This window comes from Myotis brandtii, unplaced genomic scaffold (genome assembly GCF_000412655.1).
Source record: "Myotis brandtii unplaced genomic scaffold, ASM41265v1 scaffold717, whole genome shotgun sequence".
Taxonomy (NCBI): Eukaryota; Metazoa; Chordata; class Mammalia; order Chiroptera; family Vespertilionidae; genus Myotis; species Myotis brandtii.
The window spans coordinates 943622-955232 of record NW_005370825.1 but is presented as its reverse complement, the minus strand read 5'-3'; the positions used below and the strand labels follow the sequence as shown (position 1 = coordinate 955232).

At 41.0% G+C, this 11611-nt stretch overlaps 1 protein-coding gene across 1 annotated transcript in view; it reads right to left on the bottom strand.

The window, feature by feature from the left end:
• The window catches only part of SDCCAG8 (serologically defined colon cancer antigen 8), a 98614-nt gene that overhangs the window by 55616 nt on the left and 31387 nt on the right, over positions 1 to 11611 (bottom strand). Inside the window, exons 7-9 of the mRNA XM_014530102.1 lie at positions 9201 to 9265; positions 5466 to 5654; positions 4773 to 4858 (exon numbers count right to left, since the gene is read on the bottom strand). Of these exons, the coding sequence (XP_014385588.1) occupies positions 4773 to 4858; positions 5466 to 5654; positions 9201 to 9265 (340 nt within the window). The remainder of the gene's footprint in view (positions 1 to 4772; positions 4859 to 5465; positions 5655 to 9200; positions 9266 to 11611) is intronic.

Below are 11611 nucleotides of genomic sequence, written 5' to 3'. Positions count from 1 at the left end.
TCCTCTGTCCTCGCTCGCGGGGCTGGCAGGGCAGCGGGGAGGCGGGAACATCGGGCTGGACGGCATCTGCTGGACAAGGGCCACTGTGGAGACGCTGGCACCCTGAGGGATGCAGATGAAGGCCCAGAAAAGGGTGAATTCATTTAAAAAGGAAAAAAGCAACAAGGTAGAGAAGCTGGGGACTATACCCCAAAACAGAGGCAAACATATGAAGAAGGAACAACTAAGGTAGCTTACATCGCCAGTTCTCTCATCTACTTGAACAAATATATGTCCTTTCCCTTTTCTTAAAATATATTTGTATTGATTTCAGAGAGGAAGGGAGAGGGGGAGAGAGATAGAAAAGAAACATCAGTGATGAGAGAATCATTGATCGGCTGCCTCCTGCAGGCCCCACACCCAGGCATGTGCCCTGACCGGGAATCGAACTGTGCCCTCCCAGGTCATAGGCAGACGCTCAACCACTGAGCCTACTGGCCGGGCAATGTCTTTTCCTTTTCATCTGCCTCCCAGGCCTCCTTTTCACTCTCCTCTTCCAATTACATTCTTTCACCTCCTTATGAACACTTTTCTTCTTTCAATGGGTAAGTACTGTTGAACCCCTCAAATGCCCTGGTCACCCATATAATACTCACGAGGTAACACAATCTCATCCCACTGGGTCTCCTCATTGCCTCTCCCCTCCCCTCCCCCATCTGCGGCAGTTCTCAGAAGTGCCCTAAACCAAGCTCTTTCTCCGGGAGAGAAGTGAAGGGAATGCCAAGTGCCCTGGCATGAGAAACAGCGTGGATCCATTCTTATGGGTTAAATAAACCCACATAAAAGGATCCAGGACATTTGGAATCTGTCCACTGGATTAAAATGACCAGTAGACCAAAGAGAAAGTGAGGTGGGAAACTTTCTATACACACAGAGTTAAAAATTGTAAGTTGGGGTGTTGTGTGTCTTGCTAAAGAGCTCAAGTTTTAAACTGTGGTTTCAAGTTCAGCTGAAGTCATTGCTTGCAATTTCCTTTTCATTGCCAAGTTCTAAAGGATCAGAAAACAGCCAACTGTGATTTTCTTTTTAATTTAGCAAACTTTGAGTCATGATTTCAAAGATTATAAACTCTGAGTTTGAGCTGCTTTCAGAATGAACCAGTGACTCCATTTAAAAAGATCTCTAACAGATAAAATGATTTAAACTATTTGTGGTATTTGGAAAACAGCCATATTTTAAGAAATATGTAATACTGAACAAAGTTACAATTATTAAGTTTCATAAAAGCTCTTTTTGTTTAAAAAAAAGAATAGATTGATGCAAATACCATAAAATTCATGAGAGCATGGTAACCTTATTTTAGATTTCCTGATGTGTTTAAGTTGAGAAATAAAATTTACTTCAATGTTTTTGTTTTAAAGAAAATGAAAAAAAAGTTACTTCTTTTTAGAAACTATAATTAAACACGATGATTATGTGAAAAAGTGGGAGTCAAAGCAAATTATTCTAGTTATGTGATAACTAAATTAAATGCAAGCAAAACTGAATGTATATTTATTTACGTTCTTAAATGAGCGCTACCACACACGGGGACTGGCTTCACTGAGAATATGCAATCCAAGGAGAGCCTATCCTTCAACAACAGTGGTTCTCAACCTGTGGGTCGCGACCCCTTTGGCGGTCGAACGACCCTTTCACAGGGGTCACCTAAGACCATCCTGCATATCAGATATTTACATTACGATTCATAACAGTAGCAACATTACAGTTATGAAGTAGCAACGGAAATAGTTTTATGGTTGAGTCACAACATGAGGAACTGTATTTAAAGGGCCAGAAGGTTGAGAACCACTGTTCTAGACGAAGAAAAAGGCCACTCTTCAGGCCAGCACGTCTCACACCCACTGACAGTCCAGTGACTACTCGCCTGAAACCTGACCTGTTCCTGGCACCATGGCAGCATCAAGGCCAAGGTTCCAAACAGAAAGAATTAACGAGAAGCCCAGTGTTTGTATGCATCACAACAGGATCAAAACCTAACAGATTAGCGTCTTGTGCTTAATACATTGAACCTCTCTTCAGTATATCCTCTGCTGAGTGGTTTGCCACACTAGATGCTCAAGGAAATCAACAACAAAAGAACAAATGAGTGACTCATGATTTGGCCACAGGAGGGCATCGAAAGAGGTGACATAAAACTCCCTCTCAGTTCTCCTATTTTATGACCCAAATTTAAATAGTCATCAGACTATTAAGAACTGGAAGATAAATGATTGAGTTGCTTTGGTTCAAAGAATTTTCAGCTCGGCCAGCATGGCTCAGTGGTTGAGCATCAACCTATGACCCAGGAGGTCAGGGTTCAATTCCCAGTCAGGGCACATGCCTGGGTTGAGGGCCTGATCCCCAGTGTGGGGTGTGCAGGAGGCAGCTCAATGATTCTCATCATGGGCATGGGCGTTTTTCTCTCTCTCCCCCTCTCCCTTCCTCTCTGAAATCAATTAAAAAAAAAGAAAAGAGGATGCGGGAAGGAGCATGGGGGTCAGTTCTGGGCCAAATTAATGAGTATGTGGTATTTTAGGGGCTCAGCAAACAGGACTGAGCAAGCCCATGGGCCAAACGTGTGAAATAAGGAAGAGAGACTTGGTCTGATATATACGTATAGATATATATGAGCTTCATCCTCAACGACGGAGTGCCTAGGAAATGCCTTTAAGGCCCAGCCAAGTTAGCCCACAGTTATTGCCAGTTTGGAGCATTATAAAGCATCATTAACAAGTATTATCGCTGCTTTTAGAAAGCAAGTCGGGAAGGCTGACTTCAACATTTCCCTGTTCCTCATTTCTGGGAAGCCCCTGCCATGGTCTTTCAAAGCCAAGTTTACGGAGCACTGCCGACGACCCGCCCCCCAATCACGAGCTGGACAAGAGTCCCGGACGTACAACAGCAATCACTTCTCTCTGAGCAGTGACACTTCTCCAAGGCGCAGGAGCAGCAGAAAGAAACTTAATACCAGCAGCTCCATCTTGATGGAAGAGGTATTTTGATGGTAGAGCAAGAAAAAGAGATTATTGTCGCTCTGACCTACCTTGTGGCATAATGAAAGGCAGAAGCTCAGGAAACCAGGACTTCAAGTCAATGTTTCAAATCAGTCCAGTGTTAGCAGCAGCTAAGTACACTCTCCAGAAAGTCTCTAACGCCCTCAAAACACCACCAACACATGGGTGGTCTGGTCTCCTTTTCAAGTGCCCATGTCATTCCTGTGTCATGCACTCACTTCACTACGTGCTTAAAAGATCAACCAAGGAGCTTAGAGCTGCTGTCCCCAGACCACGTCTCCAGCAGCGGCCAGGAGAATCCTGATCTGTCCTGGGTGGAATATGGTTTTTTAAATGTCATGTTAAAGTCATGCAGGAAATTCAGCTCCTGGAGGGGTCATGCTTCTCGTTCTGCATAAAGACAGAACTCCACCCCACCAAGAGCTGGCAACTCTTCAAAGTCAGAATAAACTCAAAATTCTCGAGAAGAAGTGAAAGAAGCTGAACACCAGCTGAGGCCAGGGGATCAGATAGACAAAGATTTTCATTGACAGCACAAGCGGAGGCCTTCCACTGTGTCCTGTTATTAAAGTAGAACATGAGCCACGACATGCTGACAAAGCAGAAAACCGAACTGAGAAGGTTGACATTTATTTTAGGAGGCGAAGCACTGAAATGTAAGAATAGAGACAAGGGACTATATGACCGAGCGAGAAGAGAATCGAATTCCTAAGTGACTGCCAGGCTTGGGATCAATGTAAACATTGTTGATTCCTTTTAAAATAGTTTTCTCATGATCTTCAAGGACAATGTAAAAGGCAATATAATGGAGGAAAAAACCCATGGGTTTTTGTTGTTGTTGTTGGTTGGTGAGTTTTGCTATTTAGTGGGTTCCGCCTCTTTTTAATTTTTTTGTGTTAATCCTCACCTGAGGATATTTTTTCCATTGATTTTTAGAGAGTAAAAATCTAAAGGGTGGGGGAGAGACACAAAGAGAGAAACATCGATGTGAGAGAGCCACTTTGATCGGCTGCCTCCTGCACACCCCACACTGGGGATCGAGCCTACAACCCGGGCATGTGCCCTTGACTGGAATCAAACCTGGAACCCTTCAGTCTGCAGGCCGATGCTCTATCCACTGAGCCAAACCAGCTAGGGCAGCAATTGCTATTCTTTATTTACTTTGCAACTGGGCAATTTGTCCTTTTTGTTAGTTTCAAAGGAAATTATTTATATATCATACCAATTTTTTGTTATATTAGATGAAAATATTCTTTCCAAGTCTTTTCACTTAATTTGTAATATTGTATCATAAGAAAGTTTTATTGAATGAAGACAAATGTACCCTTTTTTCCCTTCATGACTTTCACTCTTCATGTCTTACTGAGAACTTAAAGTTGCCCAAGGCTATAAAGATACTTTCTAAATTTTCTTCTAATACTTCCATGGTCAGAATTATATCTGGAAGGACGTCCAGTCTAATTAGCATATTATGCTTTTATTATTATAGATAATAAAGCTCAACTTCCAAGGAATAAAATGTTCACAGGAAAAGTAGTGACAACAGAACAAAAGTAGATGCAGGCAGAGAGCTGCAGGGTTTCAGCCCAGATAAAAATGTGATTACACAAAAGCTCACTGCAACTTGCCCTTAGTCCGTCCTGGAATATTAATTAATAGTGGGACGTAGTGGGACCTTCTTCCAATGCACTCAGGACACTTTTCACAACGGGCACGTGATGAAGGCAGGATAATTACTCACTCCACCTAAGCTACAGCAGGCAAATCCAACATAGGGCGGCATTGAAGAATTCCTCTCAAACTCAGCTTTGTCCAGAGTAGTGCTGGATTTGCAATTACAGAGCCATAGACATGAACAGAATTGCAAAGGCCATCTACTTCAATTTTCTCACTTCAAAATGAGACTGAAACCTAGAGAGAGAAAATGACTTGTCCATGTTACCCACAGTTGGCAGAACTCATTTATTCTGTTTTCAAGAAAGCTCCATGAAGGAATCTTTTCTTCTTATATTTTATTTTAAATATGTTTTTGTTGATTTTTGAGAGAGTTAGCTAGGAAGGGAGAGGAAAAGGAAGAGAGAAACATCAATGAGAGAGAAACATCAACATCCATCAGCTGCCTCTTGTGCGCGCACACACACACACACACACACACACACACACACACACACATATCCTTCCTGCTGGAGATTGAGCCCTCAACCCAGGCATGTGCCCTGACCGGGAATTGAATCAGCAACCTCTCAGTGCCTGGGACAACCAACCAACTGAGCCACACCAGCCAGGGCTGACGGACCCTTTTAAAACCCATTTGACCTGAAGCTTCGCATGAACCTCAGGTTAGGGATTTAGCACGGGATAGAAGAATCGAGGCCCCTGGAAAGACAACGCTCCTGTTACCGAAGACTCCGCAGGGGGAGGCACACTTACTTCGTCAGCCGCTCGATGGTCTGCATGTGGACATGACTATGCGTCTGAGAAAGAACAGCTTCATGCTGAGCGCACTTCACACAAAGACCACCGACGCGGCTAGGAGCCTGGGCAGCAAGAACAGACTCTTTGTGCTTTAGTCGCCCTTTAAGATCTTCACAGTTTTTCTGACATTCGGCTAAGTCTTTCCTAAAAAGAAGGGGAGAAGAATTCAGTAAATGGCTACAGTACTTGCCAAGGCATCAGCAGAGTCATAACTATTACTGTTATTTATGGGTGTGAACCTTTGAGGTGCTTTGCATATGAATTCTAACCACAACCCTGGATTCGAGGTGTGATTATCCTAATTGGTACTCTGAATAAAAGGAGACTTGAATATATTAAATAATTAGCCCAAGTTCTTGTAAAATTAGTCTGGGGTGATATTGACTCTCCTTTCTCAGGATCCCACTCTATTACATTATATGACCCACAGAACAAACGTAAAACTACAAATGCAAATTCTAACTAGTGTCATCTAATAGAGGGGTGGGGTGACTTAACACAACATCCTTGAACTGAGGGAAATACCCCATTTCAAGTGTTAACCTCTTAAACTTGATGGAGAGTTCTTTACAGGATCACATAAAGGACACGGGTCCTATCACTGTCCATGTTTCTGCACATTGAAAAGTTTTCTAACCACAAAGTTCTACAAAGAGCAGGTGTGAGAGACTGGGCTATGGGAGGAAGTTATGTGGAACCTGCCAGGCTTAAGATTTCATAAGTAGTAGGCATTAGCTGGAAAAAGGAAGCTCGCTAAATAAGGGGTGGGGGGGCTGAGAAATCGGGGGCTGTTTGTTTTGACCTGATGGGATTATCCTTGGGTGATGTTTTTCTCCTAGTTTTGCAAAGTCACCTTGGGCAACTGAGCTTCCTGGCATAAACGTCTCTTCCCTATTGTGTAAAAAAACTTCCTAGCTCAAGAAGGAGAAAGTTGCCACAGAACAAACGTAAAACTACAAATGCAAATTCTAACTAGTGTCATCTAATAGAGGGGTGGGGTGACTTAACACAACATCCTTGAACTGAGGGAAATACCCCATTTCAAGTGTTAACCTCTTAAACTTGATGGAGAGTTCTTTACAGGATCACATAAAGGACATGGGTCCTATCACTGTCCATGTTTCTGCACATTGAAAAGTTTTCTAACCACAAAGTTCTACAAAGAGCAGTTGTGAGAGACAGTGGGCTATGGGAGGAAGTTATGTGGAACCTTCCAGGCTTAAGACTTCATAAGTAGCAGGCATTAGCTGGAAATAGGAAGCTCGCTAAATAAGGGGTGGGGGGGGCTGAGAAATCCGGGGCTGTTTGTTTTGACCTGATGGGATTATCCTTGGATGATGTTTTTCTCCTAGTTTTGCAAAGTCACCTTGGGCAACTGAGCTTTCCTGGCATAAACGTCTCTTCCCTATTGTGTAAAAAAACTTCCTAGCTCAAGAAGGAGAAAGTTGCCCTTAAGTTCTTAGGGGGCTAAACACAGGCACTTTATCTCTGGCTTTGTCTACTTTATTTTTTTTTAAAAATGTATTTTTATTGATTTCAGAGAAGAGAGAGAGAAAGACAGAAATATCAATGATGAGAGAGAATCATTGATTGGCTGCCTCCTACACGCCCCACACTGGGGATAGAGCCCACAACCCGGGCATGTGCCTTGATCTGGGAATTGAACCATGACCTCCTGGTTCATAGGTCAACGCCCAACTACTGAGCCACACAGGCTGGGCTGGCTTAGTCTACTTTCTGTTGCCAGTTTGTATTATATTCAGGGACCTATAGCTGTCCCACTTGCTCACTGTCACAGAGGAGAAGCCGATAATTAAGACACCTGGCCATGGCACGCTGCCTCACCTCTCAGGACCTGGGGCTTTTGGGCAGCCTGGTGGGGGTGCGGGGGGAGGGGAAGAAAGGGGAGGAGCCACAGGCAATCTGAGATTGGAAAAGCTAATCTCATGATGTCTGAAATCAAAAATAAATGGCGCTGGTCTTGCCCAATCCGAAGATAATATCTCCAACATAAGCTCCCTGTTATGAAGGAAAGCCTGACTTTCAGAGGCTTTATGAAAGGATCTCTGGAAGCACATCTGGAAGTACAAGGGCCTCCCTGACTGTCTGTGATAGGTGCAAGTTCAAAAACTCAAGTGGTTCTGGTTACGCAGAACGGCCAAAAATAAATGTAAAAATAAACAGTTCCCATAAAGCCAGAGTTTCTGAGAGTAGCGATTTTCTTTCTTTCTTTAAGAAAATGCCTCTATTAATACCTTAAATATTATTCAAAGAAAATAAATTTAAAAAGGAACACAGAAGGATTCAGGGAGCAAAGTCTAGTTCAGTGTAAGGTGGTGTTTTAATGTAATTAAAGATGCCATATTTGAATTCTGGATGAGACCAAATAAATCACGTTACCATAAATATAATGAGTTAGAAATGAAACTTTAAAAACTAAAGAATCAAAACACAATATAAATCCAAAGATAAAAAGCAAGAAAACAAAAATATGACCATTTCTTAAACATTAAATTTCTTCATGAAAAAGTAAAAATCTCTGCAGAAATAATGAATAAGGATAAGGAATTGCAAGCATAGGAGCATGTTACCATAAGTGAACAAGTCCGGCCGATGTGGCTCAGTGGTTGAGCGTCGACCCAGGAACCAGGAGATCACAGTTTGATTCCCAGTTGGGTCACATGCCCGGGTTGCAAGCTCTATCTCCAGTGTGGGGCGTGCAGGAAGCAGCCGATTAATGATTCTCATCATTGATGTTTCTATCTGTCTCTCCCTCTCCCTTCCTTTCTGAAATCAATAAATTTTTTTTTTTAAAGATAAGTGAACAATAACAGTGCAGGGAAAGCTGTGTGTTCTAGTTCTTAGTATAACTCTAGTTATGTATCTAGACAATAGGTGGACTGGAGATTTTAAATTTTATTTCAAATTGGACTATTAAAATAAGTTCATCATTAACAGTTTTTCAATAAATAAAATAAAATTATTAAAGTATTTTAAAGTTCCTTTGATTTGAAAATATTTCATTACTATCATTTAAAATAATATTTAACACACAAAAAAGAATTCCTGGTATCTTTTTGTATAAGAAACAACTTTCTAGCTCAAAACAGAGAATGATGCACTTAAATTCTTGGATAATGAATATCTAACAAATCAATAATGATTAATCTATAATATATAGGCTTTATTGGGATTTTTGAAAACATATCAAAAAGTACTAGTACATGAAAACTCATTATGTATACACAAATTCACCATGTATACAAAAATACTCAAACTATTATAGTATTGTTGCAATTTTAAAATTAAATGAAGAAAAGTAGATAACGGAAAAATCTCTTACATGTAATTTGACAACTGGAGTGCTTTATTTTTACTATTTTGAAAGCTTAATTTCTGTAAGAGCAGCTAGTGATTCTCATTTCCAGCAGAAAACACAAATATCTTACAACTGATGAAAGAACAAAACTTATAATTTAGTTCCCAGTGATTTGAAATAACATTTGAAAAAGGACTTCACCGTTTTATTCCCCGTTACCCTTTAACAATGTGAGAAAATGCCTTGTATCGCAAGCAAAATGGCGCCAAGCACTTCTAATAGTGACTAAACTGGGATTTCAGCAAACACTCCAATATATCTCAAGCTCATTATGCTTTTGCTATGTCTTTCTATGGATGATGATACTTTACCTCAAAACCCTCAATTGAGATTCCAGGATTTCACACTTTTGCTCATAAGTAAGTTTCAGCCTCTCCTTTAGAAAAGAAAAAAAGAAGTACATTTCTTCTGCATCTTGTGTTTTGTAAGCAAATTCTAATTATTAATATTAAGCTCAATATTTTTCCGCAGGAGGAAAAATAATGTGCCCTCTCTGGAAACACTTTCCCCGTCCCACCAAAAATTCCTGTATTTATTGGATGGACATCTGCACAGAACTACTAAGTCATAAAATGGTAATTACTGAAAAAACAGGTTTTTTTTCAAAGTTGCATAAATCAGGTCTTTCTTTAAAAAGTGTGACGCTGGGCCCGGTTGAGCATTGACCTATGAACCAGGAGGTCATTGTTCGATTCCCGGTTAGGGCACATGCCCAGGTTGTGGGCTTGCTCCCCACTGTGGGGCATGCAGGAGACAGCCAATCAATGACTCTCTCTCATCATTGCTTCTATCTCCCTCTCCCTCTCCCTTTCTCTCTGAAATCAATAAAAAAACAATATTTTTTTAAAAGTGTGATGCTGGGAAAAACCAATTATAATCAACAAGGTCAATGAGGACAAAGATCCAATCCTACTGGAACCCCCTATGGGATTGTTATGTATTTCTCATACAATAAATATGAATGGACTAGGTATGTGTGCATGACATACAACTGGATGAATGATGAAGGGAAGTTGTGAATCACATGATGATCGATCAAACTCTACAAGCCCCAGTTTATTATTCTTTCATTCAATAAACACATTTTGGGTATCTAAGATGAAGACCCCTCTAACTTCAAGGAACTAACTTAGAGTCTAGGAAGGAACAGAAAGACAGCTGAACATTCAATTATATATAATTTATGCTAGCAAGGCATACAGAAGGTAAAATTACAGGAATTTGTAATTCAACCAAAGAGAAGCAGAGGAAACTTCATGACATAGAAGCCTCATTTCCTATAAAACGAAAGGCACAGGGGCTGGAGATGTAAGACACTGGGTGGGAGAGTGGATAGAGACGGCTAAACAGGTAGGTTAGGCCACGGAAAATATAAAAACAGTAAGACCTTTATCTAGACAGCTCACGCGGTCTCCACATAGTAGAGGCATTGGACGGACACTGAAAACTCTTGATCAGATTTGAATCTTAAATCACTCAAGTGTGGAAAAAGGGAGACCAATAAAAAAAAGTCATGGCAAATACATAGGTAAGAGATACACATGTGAACAAGCGTAATCAAGCAGTAAAGATAAAAAAGAAAGAATGTGCCTTAGCCGTGTGGCTCAGTAGATAGAGCATTGGCCTGCGGACCAAAGGGTCCCGGGTTCGATTCTGGTCAAGGGTACGTACTCGGTTGCAGGCTCCTCTCTAGCCCGGGCCTTGGTCAGGGCTCGTGCAGGAGGTAACCATGTGTTTTTCTCACATCAATGGTTTCTCTCTGTCTTTCCCCCTCTCTTCCACTCTCCCTAAAAATCATTGAAAAAATATCCTCTGGTGAGGATTAACAAAAAAAAACAACCCAAAAAACAAAAAGAAAGAATTTAGTGTAGAGCTATATAAAAGAAAAATTGACAGAATTTTATCATTGAATAGATATGGGGAGAAAAAGTCATTAAATATAATCCTGGGTTTAGCCCAGCCGGTGTGGCTTAGTGGTTGAGTACTGTCCCATGCACCAAGAGTTCACTGGTTCGTTCCCAGTCAGGGCTCATGCCCAGGTTGTTGGGCTCCATCCCTCAAGGGGGCATGCAGGAAGCAGCCAATCAATGTTCTTTCTCATCAATGTTTCTATCTCTCTCTCCCTCTCCCTTCCTCTCTCTCTCAAAAAATCAATAAAAATATGTTTAAAACAATAATCCTGGGTTTAGGCTGATGAATAAAATAGAACCAGAGGCATGGAAACATTGAACAGACTGATGAATCTCAGAGGGAAGGGGGGAGGGGGGCAGGAAGAGATCAACCAAAGATCTTACATGCACATATGCATTGCCCATGAACACAGACAATAGGGCAGTGAAGGACTAGAGCAGGATAGAAACTGGGTGGTGGGGGCAAGGGAAAAAGGGGGGACATCTGTAATACTCTCAACAATAAAGATTTAAAAAAATATGTGAAAGAAGCCAAATAGCAAGATAGTGAATTTAAACCCAGGTGTATAAATAATCACATTTAAAAGGCAAATATAGTTAGATAGTATAAAAAAGCAAAATTCCGCTCTAGGTTCGCCACAAGAAATATTAAAGACACAAATATGTTAAAAGTGAAAGGACAGCAAAAATACACTATGCTAACACTCATCAAAAGAAATTGGGGTCAGTCAAAATACAAAAATAAAAGTGTGTGCTTTATACCAGCAATGAGAACCTAGGAAATGAGGGAAGCAAAACAGTGGGGAGGGAAG